Consider the following 15,521-nt stretch of genomic DNA (forward strand, 5'->3'; position numbering starts at 1 on the left):
ATGGAAGCTCTAGAGTTGTTTGAGGATCTTCACTGTGATCAAGAAGTTCAAAGCAAGAATTTGGAGGTTAGCAAGGAGATTCAACAGAATATACAACACAACGAGGCATCCCAAGAATCCAATACTCAAAAAAAAAAAACAATTCTCAAGATCAAAGTAAAAATGAAAGCATGAGCAAAGAAGGAGGAAGTAAGACAAAAAGTAAAGAGAAGAAACATCATAGATACAAAAATTATTCAGAAGACAACATGGGTTACGACGAAGAGCAAGGTTCTCCAAGTAACCAAGACACTCATGATAGAAGAGGAAGAAGCAGAATTATGAAGGAAGTAAGAAACAACAAAGAGAAGACTACTTCTTCACATCATTGGAGAAATAGTAAACAAAGTTCCCCCTCACCTAGTTTCTAATGATTAGTGCTCTTTTTTGGAATATTAAGGGGGTGAGATCCAAAAAAAGCTATACATAGACTGAAGCAACAAAGCTATACATAGACTGAAGCAACTAGCCAACATCAACAAATTATTTTATATTGCTATCTTTGAACCTTTTGTCGATATGAGTAAGATTGATGGCTATAGGAGATTCTCGGGTTATCATCATTGTGTTGCCAACTCTAATGGTAAAATTTGTTTTTTCGGGAATCATATGGACCACTCAGAGATCAATGAAGACGATGAGCAATAAATAACTCTCAATATGAAACAACATAGTACTGACTCAGGGACCTTCATCACAGCAGTATATGCCAAATGTACTGCCCCGAAAAAAAAGAGTTGTGGGATAGCATTGATAATCTCAATACCACTTTGGATGGATCTTGGTGTATTAGAGGAGACTTCAATGTTATCGTCGACCCTTCTAAAAAATTGGGTGGCAAACCTTACAGAGCTAGTAAAAGTTTAGAATTTATCAGTATTATGGAAACTTGTGGCTTCATGGATATTGGATTTAGTGGACCAAGATTTTCTAGGTGTAATAATAGAAGCCCAAGAAGCAGAATCTAAAAAAGACTTGATAGAGTCATGGTTAATGAGCAATGGACTCAAATATTCAATATTAACATGGTCAAGCACCTTGCTAGAACAACGTTAGATCACAGGCCTTTACTTATGAAATCTCATAATGATCATCAGATTCATTCCAAATATTTGAGATTCTTGAATTTTTGGAATAAACAACCAGAATTCTTAGATGTTGTGCTACAAGTTTGGAGCAATACTATAGAGGGAAACCCAATGTAGATTCTTCAAAGCAAGCTGAAACTATTGAGCAGAAGACTTAGCCAGTGGTCTAAGAATAATATTGGTGACATTCATGAAAAAGTGAATTCCTGGGAAGCTTAAAGTGCTCATCTTTAAAGATATAGATCTTCATAGGAATAATGAACATGACAGGGAGGAACTCAATAAAGGTCATGCTAAATATATTAGATGGTTGGGGCTACAAGACAATCTATTGAGACAGAAGACTCAAACCACCTGGTTTAAAGAAGGTGATTACAATTCTAAGTATTTCCATAGCATTCTCAGAGATAGAAGAAGAAGGCTTCATTTACAAATCACAGAGATGTTTGGATTCAAGGGGGAGATATAATATTAAAAGTTGCTATCAAATATTTTAGGGGGTTCTTCAATCTCAATCAGCAGACCAGAAGTAATAGTACTTTTCTCAATTGTATTCCTACCATCATTACCAATGAAGATAATGAATATTTGTCTAAGATTCTAGAGGAGGAAGAGATTAAAGAAACAGTTTTTAGCATGAATACTAAGAGTAGTGCTGGACCTTATGGCTACAATGGGATGTTCTACCAGTCTTGTTGGGATATTATCAATCAAGACATTACAGCCTTTGTTACAAATTTATTCAAAGGAAAAGGCCTTACCAAATTCTATACTCACACTTGCTTGGCTCTAATCCCAAAAGTGGAGTCTCATTCCACTTTCAAAGATTTCAGGCCCATAAGTCGTAGTAATTTCACTAACAAGATCATCTCTAAATTGGTGGCTAGAAGGCTGAGATCTCTTCTCCCTAAGTTGGTTTCTAATAAACAAAGTGGCTTTGTGTCTGGAAGACTTATTACAGAGAATATTATGCTTGCCCAGGATATAGTCCATGATATTGCCAAGCCTAATCGAGGGGGTAATATGGTAATTAAACTTGATATAGCTAAAGCATATGATAAACTCTCTTGGCCTTATCTTTTCAATGTGCTTTCATAAATTTGATTTCAGTGCTAATTGGATCAATATTATTAGAAGGATTATATATAATGTTTGGTACTCCATTTTAATTAAAGGCACCTACATGGATTCTTTTCTTCTTCTCAAGGTCTCAAACAAGGGGACCCTTTATCCCCATCTCTATTTATTTTAGCAGCTGAGGCACTTTCAAGATCTCTCAATAATCTTAACAATGATAGTAATTTTATTCCTTTTTCTATGAACAAAAGAGGGCCTCCAATTAACCACTTAGCTTATGCAAATGATATTGTCATCTTTTCAAGTGGTAATTCTAAATCAGTTAAGATGATTATGAAACATATTCACAGATATGAAAGAGCTTCTGGACAAAAAGTAAATGAAGAGAAGAGTTTTTTTTTCTCACAGGGACTAAAACCAATCCCTACAAAATTAGCAGGTTGAGGCAGTGTATAAGTTATATGGAAAAATCACCTCCTTTTACTTAATTGGGTTGTCCTATTTATGCAGGAAAAAAGAAGATTGAATACTTTGAAGGCATGGTTACTAGAGTGATCAAAAGAATGAATGGATGGAAAGAAAAAGTGCTTACTATGGTGGAAGAGCAGTTCTTATCAAGATTGTGCTTCAATCTCTTCCAACTTTCACTTTATTAGCACTCAACCCACCCAAAGGTACTCTAAACTTAATTGAGAAGCATATGGCTAGATTCTTTTGGGGCTCCACTACTAACAATAAGAAGTATCACTGGAGTTCATGGACCAACTTTTGCTACCCTAAAAATGAAGGTGGTATAGATATTAGAAGTTTGGTTGATATCTATAACACCTTAGCTACTAAAAGGTGGTGGAGATTGAGAACTGCTCACTCTCTTTGGGCTAATTTCATGAAGAAAAAATATTGTGCTAATAAACACATTACTCAAAAGAAGTGGAACTCAGGAAACTCAAAAGGTTGGAAGAACTTAGTTTGGGAAAGAAGTAAAGAAGAAGAGAAAATTAAGTGGAATATTAACTCGGGGAACTCCAACTTCTGGTGGGACACTTGAACTGGCCATGGTCCCCTAGCATCGATTTCTACATTATGTTGTGATGGGTTACTAGCAAAGTTGTGTGTTAAAGATTTTATGTTGAATAGGACATGGGATGAAAGAACTCTTTCTTGCGTTCTCCCTCCTAACATCGTGCAAGATATCAAAAATATTGAAATTGGCACTGCAGATCGGGATGATGATCCAATCTGTATGGACACGGAGGATGGAATGTACTCTAATGGTTCTGCCGGGGAAATGGTTAAACCTATAAAATAGAAGAATGATTTCCTTAATACTTTATGGCATAAAGTTGTTCTCTTCAAGATGTAAGGGTAAACTACCTTTCAATGAGTCCATTGCGAGATTCGGGATGCAATCTAATGCAGATTGCTATTGTTGCACTAATCTGACCACTGATTTAATTCATCATACCTTTACTCAAGGAGATGCTGCCAAACACATATGGAAACACATTGGTGCCCCTTTTGGAATTATTCACCAACCTGGTGCTATTAGAAGGATCTTTCAAAACTGGTGGAACATGAAGACTAAATACAGTGTTCACAAAATGATTATTCATATTGGGCGTATATTTATTTGTTTGGAATTATGGAAGCAATGGACTTCATGTAAGTTTGGGGATCAAGATAAAATGCATCAAAAGAAGATGGAGTACCAAATTTTATGGAATATAACTACTGCTATGAAGATTGTTTTTCCTAACTGTACGATTACAGATAATTGGCCCAATATGTGTGAAAGCATAGAGAGGCCACAACTCGTGGTCAAGATTCAACAAGTGACATGGAAAATGCTAGAAATAGATATATATAGAATGTGGATGGAAGTTATAACAACAGAGCAGTTGGCATCGGTGGTATTATCAAAAATAGTGTTGGAGATTTCGTCGGGGCCTTCTCAAAACCTATCCAGAGTACTAGTAGCAACTTTGCAAAGGCTGTAGCTGTCAGATTTGCTCTCAAATGGTGTGCAGAAAATGCCTTGGATAACTACATCTTAGAGGTGGACTCTATGATTATCAATAATATCCTTATCAACATGGTTACTTCTAACCGTAAGTTGAAAAGGATTATTCAAGATATTGTTGCTCTTATCAGTAATGGATCAGTGAAATTTCATCATTGTTATAGAGAGGCAAACACTATTGCAGATTACTTAACCAAAATGGCTACCGCCACTAGAAGAGAAACCTTTTTTTCCTCCTATCAAGATCTTCCGCAAGAGGTTAGAGGTTTGATTCAACTGGACAAGTGAAAATTTCCCTCTATGAGAAGAAGATACGACAAAGTGTAACTTCTTTGTAATCTAAGTTTATTGGTTGTATAGGCTAATCCTTTCTCTAAACTTTTGGATAGTTTGATTGGATGGTTAGAGGTTTGGTCCATGTTCCTCTCTAACATGTATATTGTTTGGTGAAGTAATGGACATGGTAGGGGTCAAGCCTAACTCCCCCCCCCCAAAAAAAATATAATTTATAATTATTTTATATACTTTTTTCATAATTTTTATCTCTTAACATATTATTTCAAGTTTGAGACTTAGAATTTTAAATGGTCCACTAAAAATTATAGTTCATAGATATTAGTAACACTGACAAAGCTCAAATCAAAATCAAAATAGATACTAATGCTAACAAAAAAATAAATCAATTCAACACTAAATGACACAAAGCAAAATATTCCTATCTTGGTATACACATTTTTTTGGACCTAACAAAAGTGATTCTCCTTCAATTATTGGTGAATATACCATAATTTTAGAAAATTATAGTTGAAAAATAAAATGAATAAAATAAATAAATATATAATATTCAAGTTAGGGCGTGGATATCTGGCTCAGATTCAAGTCTCATGCGGTATAATCTTCACCGATTCAGCAATATAACTTTTGACTTGTCCCCTCCAAAATACAACATTCCAATAATGTCGTGTGACTTAAACAACTCTGATCTGAATTAGTTGAAGAGTCCAAAGTTCGATTGAAAGATAAAATTACTCTTTTTTTTATAGTGAAGAAGTTAGAGACTAGAATATTTTTCTTTGTGTCAATTTTCTCTTCACTACTCACAATATAAGTGTATAGTATTTCTTCCATCTAGTAAAACAGGAAGTAGTGAAATATTCAGTGAGGTAGATCGTATAGCAATGGTTACAATATATAAGTTTTAGAAAACAATAAATGATGAAACATGTTATAGTGATTACATGAGTTCCACCAAAAAATAATTAATGATTACCTAATAATAAAGGCAAGCTCATTATTTCGATTAATTTTCAACAGACTTACATGATTCCTTCCAATCAAACAAAATCAATTAACGTATAAAGGTTGTACTTCATTATTCTACCATCATTTTGCAATCAATCATATGCATGATTACATATGTATATAACATTATCATTTTTGAACAGAGCATTTGGGGAGTGAGGCAATTTAGTTATAGAAAGAAACAAGATTGAGAAACCTCCATGAAAAGAAGACAACATAGATGAGGGAAGGCAAAGTCACGCTTTGTGAGAGGAGTCTTTTTTGTCTTGTTTCTCAGCAAGAAGCCATCTTATAAGGTGTTGGGAAGCATGGGGCGGAGCTAGAAGTTCGTATATGGATTCGATCGAACTTGCTTTTGTTCAAACAATATATTTATATTAAAAGATCTTATTTTATATATATAAATGTTAAATTTTAGAATCTAATTATTCACGTTTGAATGTTGAAGTGTGTGACTAAGCACATGAAAATTCTTTTTGATATGAGTGGCGGTGAGATTCGATCTCAAGACCTTTGGCTGCTCTGATACCATGTTGAAGTGTGTGATCATCTCATCTAAAAGTTTAAGTTACTAGAGAGAGCATACTCGCGGGTCTGATTCTTTACATGATTCAAGCATGTGATTTTTTTTTTATATAAGTGGCGATGAGATTCGATCTCGGGATCTTTATCTGTTTAGATATCATGTTGAAGTGTGTGACCATCTAATCAAAAAGATTAAGATGTTACAGAAAACACATTTTATTATTTAATTATATTTTCAACATTAAAGTCGTCATTTTAAAATTCAAAAACCATAATGTTGAAAATTCTAGCTTCGTCTATGCCATTGGGGAAGCAAAACCTATAAACTACTTTTTAGCATTAATTTTTGCTTCCCAACAGACAGTGCTCTCTTCTCTAGCTTGCCGTTTGGTTACTTTCTCTGAGTGACGCTCTTTACTATTCTCATCGCTTTATCCTTTTTGTATTTTTTGGGGCAGAATCTTTCTTTTCAGTTACATTTTTTTCTTCAACTGATTCAGCATTTTTTTTGTTTCTCCAATCTCATTTTTCACTTATATTGTGATTTTGGCCACACTATAGTCTCTGCCTCTTTCTCTCTTTTAGATTTTTCTCTAAGTAAATTTCACGTATGGTTGTATAACTATGACTTTTTTTCACTAGTCCAAAACTAAATAATGTAAAATAGAAAGACGAAAAACCAAATAAACCTAAACAATGAACAAAAAAAAGTTACATTTACTACTAATAGTGTAGGAATATCTTGCGCTATATAGGAAAAGGTTAACGTCCCCAGTTATAACCCGGATTTTCTGCGTTACGTAGAAAAAAGTTAACGTCTCCTGTTAAACCATGTTAGCTTATTTAATTTAACTTCTTTGCTTCTTTTTTTTGGCAATAAATTAAAAAGTTACCCCACGTTTTTCATGATAAAAGTCTAATTATTTCCTTAATTTTGTAATAAAAGATTTAACTTGAGTAAACAACTTTTATTAAGTTCTTGTTGCTGAAAGTTAAACTTTTTTTACTACAAAATTAGGAAACTGAATTGACTTTTTTGGTTTAAAAAAAAACTAGAAAAAATGTTAATTTAATTATGAAAAAAGTTGGGTTAATATTTTCTCCCAATCTTGTTATAAAATATTAAACTCGACTTAACAATTTTAATGAAGTTTTTCCTTGTGAATATTAAGCTTTTCTTTATCACAAAATTAGAAAACTAGAATTAACTATTTCTTTAATAAACAGATTAGGAAAAAGTTGACCTATGAAAAGTTAAGTTATCTTTTTTATTATTATTATTTAACATTTTCTTTTGGAATAAAAATAGCTAATCCAAGTTTTCAATGGTAAAAGTTTAACATTTGTCTGATTTTTAATAAAAAATTTAACTCGAGTTAAAAACATTTATTAAGTTTTTCCTTATGAAAGTTTAACTTTTCTTATTAAAAATTCAGAAAACTTGGATTATTTTTTTTGTAATAAAAAAATTAGGAAGACGTTGATCAATTTAAATTAACTTTCTTTAATTGAGCTTCTTTTTTGTAACAAAAAAAACAAGTGAAGTCAAGTTTTCTATTTTTTAATAGTAAAAGTTTGTCTTTTTTCCTAATTTCGCAATTTAAAATTTAACTTGAGTTAAGTTTTTTTATTAATTTCTCTTGGTGAAAGTTTTAACTTTTTTAATAACAAAATTAGGAAACTTGTGTTAATTTTTTTTTTAATGAAAAATTAGGAAAAACTTAACCGATGAAAAGTTAAATTAACTTTGTTTAATTTATGTCATTTTTCGTAATAAAGAAAGTTAACCCAAGAACTTCCATGGTAAAAGTTTACATCTTTTCTTGTTTTATAATTAAAATAAAGTTATATTAAGAACTCTTTCTTTAACTTCACACTCAAACCCAAGTTAAAATCACTTTATACACTTTAAAAACTTGCATCCTTAATTTTTGGACTTACATAGCGCATGCTTTAACTGAGTTGTGTAATTTTTTATTTTTAAAATAAATTTATTTTTTTAAAAAAAGGTGATTTAGTGGGGTGGGATGGGGTTTTAGCTTTTTTTCTACATAGCGCAGGAAATTATTGCGCTAATAGCTAAAAATTAACTTTCTTTTGCCCATTATTTAGGTTCATTTGCTTTAAATTTTACATTATTTAGGTCCGGACTCTCTTTTCACTAAAATCATCCTTACTATATTTTTAATGAGTCAATAGTTAAAAATCTCTTTAAACTTGACACACTTTATTAAATACACAACTAAATTATTAGAAGTCTTAATTATCCCCTTAAACATAATTTTTTGGAGCTATTTACCCTCGGAAACCAGGAGAAGTCTTAATTACACTTTAAACATGGATTTTTGAAATTATTTACCCCTCCCCCCTTATATGACACATTGAAAAAAAAAATTATCCCAATTATATGACTCAGTTTTCTTTTTAGTCAATTCAAAAGGAATTACACATTTTTATATTTAGTAAAATGTAATTTTAAAATTTTCATTTTATCCCTAATGAAATGATTCATAGCCACACAAATATTTATGACTTATTTTAGATCACATTTTTCTTAAATTTTGTGTCAAGTCAAACTACATCATATGAATAAGAACGGAGATTAACATTTTACTATATTATTTATCTTCACCTCCTATGGTTATTTCACATAGACACCTAATAAAATAAAATGATATAATCTCGATTCATATTTATATAATATAGTTTGACTTGATACGAAATTTAAGAAAGATTTGGTCTAAAATAAGTTATGAATATTTACATGGCTATAAATCACATGCTTGAAGGGTAATTAAAATTTTCATAGTTTTAGAGGGGGGAAGGGGAGGTAAATAGTTTCAGAAATTCATGTTTGAGGAAATAATTAAAACTTCTGATTATTTATATGTCCATTTAATAAAATGTCAAATTTGAGGAGGCTTTCAACTTTTTATAGAAAAAACACGAAACTCTCTCTACTATATCAAAGTGGAGTTATCAGAGGTCAAATTTGAACAATTTCACTAACTAATATTACATTCCTGGAAAAATTTAGTGCGTATCGAAATATAAATCAAATATTTAGTTAATTACTAATGACAATAAATCTTAATCACGAAGTATATGAAGCATGCATGCAAATCAAACTCCAGTCCAAGTGTAACAACAAGCAAACAAGTGTTGAGTATTCCCTACAATCCTCGACCGTTTAGTTCAGTTTCATATATAACCCTTTTGATTTGGAGTTTATTGTTTCTTTAAATTTGCCTTTTTTCCTTCTACAAATGATATAATTGTGAATTGAAACTTACTTTCTATATAAGATCCATAAGAGATACGTTACGTTACGAGTTGTTACTACAACTGAACTTGTACCATCCATATGGACAAACTCACATAAGTTTAGTTGGGCCCCACGCCAAACGCATATAGCTAGTGGTTGTTAATGGAGGCAAGGTAAAGTAATACGAGGAAAAAAATCTCACTTTTTGATAAGGTAAAGTAAGATAAAGAGGACGACGAAAAAATGCCTTTGGTGAAATTTGATAGTGCCATGCATGTCATTTATTTAACGGAAAACAATCAAAAATATTTTAAAGTTAGGTGTAATTGAATAAAAATATTTTTCGTTAAAAGCTTGATTCAAAAATACTTTTACTATTAATAATTTGATTCAAATATATTTTATATTATTACTTAATTGGATCAAAACGTTCCGAATATTCTTATACCACATAGGCTTATATACATTATTTGGTATATGGGTTTTATTTCATTTGAGTAGTTTTTATTTCATATAAGATCTATGATATTCTTATGTCAAATTTTAAATAAGAAAGGATGAATGATAAGTTTTGAACCTCTGTTATCAAGATAACTCTTCCATTAAATTCTTTCAAAAGACTTTTATACTGTTGCATCATTTGGTACGACTTAAAGTTACATTGTCATGTACTGTTTTGATTAATTCAAAAAAATGGATCATCATTGTACGTATGGGGTAAAATTAGGCTTGACATGTGGGCAAATTAGGAGAAAACGCGTGACTAAAAAGGACAAATCGAACGTGACTCAATAAGAACAATATTGTTATAACATACATTTTTATTGGATAAACCAGATTGATATGGAGAGATTTAAGTGTATAAACGTGATCATGCTACATATTTTCTTTTCTGCCTTTGAACTTTTGTCAACTTCAAGTTAAAAGTGGGTGAATTCTTTTGACTTACTAGAGTTTGTGCAGTGTTTGGATTTTGGAAAGCAGTTCATTTGCTACCACCATGATCTCACCCTCCAATTAATTAGCTGGCCCTTTCTTTACCGTCCGATCATTTGTTATAAAGGCCCAATTGCTATAAATTTTTGTTGCTATCACTGATTAGTGTAACCGTTCATCCATGTTACAGGATATTTGCACCTCTAATCCTTTGATGATTCATAAATTTTCAATTTGTTCCTTGAATAGTTAAGTATATTTCACCTTTAGGCCAAATACATAGTCATCGTCTTTAAATTGTCCTCAAATTTTATTTTCACACTCTACCTTAATTTTCTTTTATTTTAACCCTTCAATTAAATATTTCATGTATTATTTAAACACAAAAAGTATTATTTGATGTAAATTATTCAGCATGTATTAATAAACATAAAAATATATAAAATATTTAATTAAATAATTTCCCGTGTTTTAATATTTTCATATCATTTGAATTTAACCTAAATATCAACTTTTTAATATTTAACTCGGTTCTAATACGAATAAAGAACTCATCTTCAATACGATTAGAAAAATAAAATTGATTCATTACTAATAACAACACTAAAAAGCACTAAAACACGACGAACTCAGTTGGGTTATTAGTGAATTTTTTTAAAGAAAATCGACATACTTTAAAATATTTTATGTTTAAATGGAACATAAAAAATAAAGTTAAAAGAATTAATATGGAACAAAGTTGCGATGCAGTGTTAATATAAAAATGGGGTAAGTTAAAGGTATTTTGTACATATATATTTGATATTATCTTTAAGTTTTCATTTGGTCATATATTTTAAAATTGAAACTTAAAAAATGTGTTTAAAGTTATGTTTCGACATTTATTTAAATTGAAAAATAATAATTTTGTGAGTTAAAATTCCAAAATTCAAAACCTAATCAAGACAAGGTTTTAGAACTTGAAAATTATTGAAAATAAATTTTCAAAATTTAATTCAATAATCAAACAAACATTTATTAAGATGAATTTACAAAATTGAATTCTAACTCTGTAGTCAAAACTAGCTTCAATTTATGAATATGTCGGTTACTATTAGTACTACTAATGTGTGTGTCATATATATGTGTGTTATCTTAGAATCTATAGAGTTTCAAATTGGTGCATATTTATCAAAATCGGTATGAGCCTAACTCGAGATGCTATAATTATTATTTTAATTTTAATAAGAGAATATAATAAGTGCAGTCAATATGTAAAATGTAAATATCAATCAATTTATTATATAATTAACCGTTATTATTGCAAATTAGATTTGACAATCATCACGGTATGTAAATAACTACATACTTGTAACCGAAGCGCTAGTTCCAATGTGCTTTAACGGTCAATAATTGTCGAAATTGTATGAATTTTATGTTATGTTAAGGGACCATAAGTGAACATTCCAAGAAATATCAGGTTGTATGCGCTAAGTTGATTATCTTGGAAGAACAAGATTAAAAGTAATGAATAACTAAAGGACTAAACTGCAACTGTCCTTTCCTATAAATTAACACTTACCCCAAGCACAATTATATCGTCTCTTTCAATTTCTTTCACTCGAATAAGAAAAAGAAAAAAAAAACAAGTGTGACAAAAGATGTGTGGAGGTGCCATAATCTCCGATTATGAGCCCGCCGGAAACTTCTACCGGAAACTCTCTTCTCGTGACCTCTGGTCTGAGCTTGACCCTATCTCCGAGTACTTGTCCTCTTCCTCCTCATCCTCCACTGTCGGAAAAGCTGATTCCGCTCAGTCGCCGACGACTCACTCCGTCGATAAGCCTAAGAAATCAGATACCGGCAAATCTTATCAACTCAAAAAAGGTAATACATATATATGTGCGCTTGTAATGTGATATATATATATATATATATATATATATATATATATATATATGTGTGTAGCTAATCATTTATCTTTAGCTTCTATGTCTCTTTGTTAAAATTACTCCGTATATAATTTTCACGTTAATTTGTGCAATACTACCTTAAATTTTATGAAATAAAATGTACTGTATAAAAATGCACGAAGTAATATAATATTTCAATTTTTAAATTGAAAATATTTTGAAAAATCCGATTGAAAAAAAATAATTAAAAATCCAGTGTCACAAACGGAACTCACGGAATAAATCAAATACTAGAAGAAGGTCTTTTTTTTGCGAGTGATGTAGTTTGGGTTTAATTTTTATTCACAGAAGTTGGAAATAAATAGTTGCTCAATTATTTTTTTTGTTCATTATAGTAAAATGAATTTATTTTTTCATAGTATATCGAGATTAAAAAAATATTTTTTTTCATGTTTTATCATCAATACTCCCTCCATCATAATATATGTATCCTAATATATGTTACATATTTAGAATTTCGAGATTCAAACAAATTGATTTTTGACTGTAAAAGTTTTACATAATTTATAAATATATAAATTTTATTTTAAAAAATTGAAGATTTTATATGCAAATTTTTGATCAAATTTAAATTATTTGATTCTCGAAAAATAAAAAATGCTACATAAATTAAAATACAAAAATATTTATTACTTATTTTTAAAATTATAAATTATTTGAGAAAATTTAAAACTATACATCAATCAAAATAAGTATGATAAATTTATTTATTATTTTTTAAAAAGCTTGTAAAATTATTGTGAACAAGTAAAAATTGGTTGAAAAGTAATTGAAAAATCATTGGGATAAACAGCGAATAAATGCAATTATAGGCCGTGTCAGTCTCTGCGAATTGAATAGAACCTACCTTGGAATTTTATGGTTTTTATATTTGTAGCTATCTACAAGCATTTATCATTTCATCCTTATATTGCAGCAGCCATCAGGATGTATACAAGAGCTTACTCCCTATTCATTTTGAAAAAACAAAAACAACAAATTTTAATGCGGCAATGATGTAATTTCAAAATTCATATATGTTCTTTAAATGATTAAATCCATATTAAGAGTATTATCTTATCTATTTGAAGATGTGTTCTGCTTCAATCAAAATAATTAAGTAGTATATTGTTTTTTTTCCTTTTTGCTGTTTGCATATCAATCATGCCCAAACTTATCATAACCGATAAATCAGAGAAAGAAGAAAAGAAAATCAATCATCCTGAAGTATTATTTGATGAAACCAAAATTTATTTGTCTTTTGTGCAAAAAGAAGGCACCCTCTTTCCTTAGAGTAATCAGTTCTACTCTACAACAACAACAACCCAGTGAAATCCCACATCGTGGGGTCCAACAACCCAGTGAAATACCACATCGTGGGATCTGGGGAGGGTAAAGTGTACGCAGACCTGACCCTAGTAATCAGTTCTACTCTACGTTTTAGTAATTGTTTTTAATATTATTCCTTTGGTCTGTAAATGTTAGAAAATTACTCTTTGGTCATTTTGGTTTGAGAAAAATTGTAAGTTAAATGTTAATCCAAAATAAATTATTAATCCATTTTAGTTCCATAATATTGACCAAATCGATCCTTGATGAGGGAAAAATCATAAAAAAGCAAAATTAGACATCAAAATTAGTTTACCAAGAATGGAGTGACTATTCTTGTTTTACATGTGTACAAAATCTCACGTGGGCCACTTCGTCTATATTGATATGCGAGACTGCGCTTTAATTCTTGTCAATTAAGCTCATCATATTAAACCACCAATTATATGTGGGAGCAGAAGCTGCTGATAATTAATTTGTATTGTGGAAATGATGTGATAAAGAAACATTATCAATTTTTGTGGAAATCAAACTTTTTGTGATGAAGGAGGAAGTATTTTGACAAAATTTGATATGCAGGTAGCAGTGTGAAGGTTGAGAAGGAGAGCAGTGTGCCAGGTCCAAGGCCAAGGAAGAACAAGTACAGAGGAATAAGGCAGAGACCATGGGGAAAATGGGCAGCTGAGATTCGTGATCCTCAGAAGGGCGTCCGTGTGTGGCTTGGTACATTCAACACAGCAGAGGATGCTGCCAGAGCATACGATGAGGCTGCTAAGCGAATTCGCGGTGACAAAGCCAAACTCAACTTTCCCCAACCACCTTCCAGCCCATCACCACCCGCTAAGAGACAGTGCACTGTCGCTGATCCTCCACCAGCACTCCTTGAGACTTCTAATAACATAATATCTGATCACAACTCTTCGTTGATGATGAACTTCGGATATCAGAACCAAACACCCTACTACCCAATGGAAATGACCGCTGCTAATGATGATTATGAGCTCAAGGAACAGATTTCCAACTTGGAATCGTTCTTCGAATTGGAGCCAGCTAATTCATCTCAGTTTTCAGGGATCGTTGATTCTGATCCTCTTAATGTTTTTCTGATGGAGGACTTTGCTTCAACTCAGCATCAGTTCTATTGAACATGATCAAATTGAGTTGTTTGGGTGTATTTTCTCGGTGAGTGATGAGTGACTAGTTAATTAGCTTTTGGCTTTAGTAGTAATAGAGAAAGTACATATGATAATAATAAGTTGCGTGCCTTAGCATGCAATTGTAATAGTATTAATGCTTGTGGTCTTGTGCTGTTTATATGCTTTCTAAATCTTGGATTATACCCTTATGATGTTTGGTGCATGCATTTAAACTATATGTTGTATATAAAATTATTCTGTCCCTTTTAAGTAATAAGGCTTTATAGCGAAAGGTGTGGGAAGACATAAGAAAACAAGTAAAATACTTGTCCTTGTCCACGTATGTTCATTGAACCTCTTTAGAAACATTTATTATGGAAATAAGAGTTGGAGTCTTTGTAATGATTTGATTATGAATTTGAACATTTGTTTAAAAAGCATTAATTTATTCTGACAATGACCAATAAAAACATTTCTATAAGTTCAGCATATCTGAATAAGATCATTTCCCATTTCTTTTGTCAACTCATTAAATATTTTACAAGAAGTTACAGTTAAATTCTAGTTTTTACCCTCGACAATTCAATACCAATTTTATCTCCTAACAAGTTATTAAAGTCTATTTCGTTTTGGATTAGTTATTTATGTAAATGTAATTACGGTCTTTATTGATTGTTGTTTAGTTGAACAATCTATTATTTTTGTTCAATTTCTCCTTACCGAACAAGATTGACTTCTTATCAACCTGCGAAGATTTGTGAGGCTGGACCATTTTCTCTCTTCTCTCAGTAGGAAATCATGTCTTGAATAGATCCATACTTTAACTGATAATTGTACTAGACATAAGAAAAGCAATTACGCTGCCATTTTATG

At 31.0% G+C, this 15,521-nt stretch overlaps 1 protein-coding gene across 1 annotated transcript; it reads left to right on the plus strand.

The window, feature by feature from the left end:
* The first annotated feature begins 11,815 nt into the window (after window positions 1-11,815).
* On the plus strand, window positions 11,816-14,857 carry LOC129887318 (ethylene-responsive transcription factor RAP2-3). The gene is made up of 2 exons (XM_055962373.1): window positions 11,816-12,118; window positions 14,092-14,857. Exons 1-2 carry the CDS (start codon window positions 11,893-11,895, stop codon window positions 14,655-14,657), a joined length of 792 nt encoding a protein of 263 aa, XP_055818348.1. The 5' UTR covers window positions 11,816-11,892; the 3' UTR covers window positions 14,658-14,857.
* The last annotated feature ends 664 nt before the right edge of the window (window positions 14,858-15,521 follow it).

Source organism: Solanum dulcamara, chromosome 4, assembly GCF_947179165.1.
Source record: "Solanum dulcamara chromosome 4, daSolDulc1.2, whole genome shotgun sequence".
Classification (NCBI taxonomy): domain Eukaryota; kingdom Viridiplantae; phylum Streptophyta; class Magnoliopsida; order Solanales; family Solanaceae; genus Solanum; species Solanum dulcamara.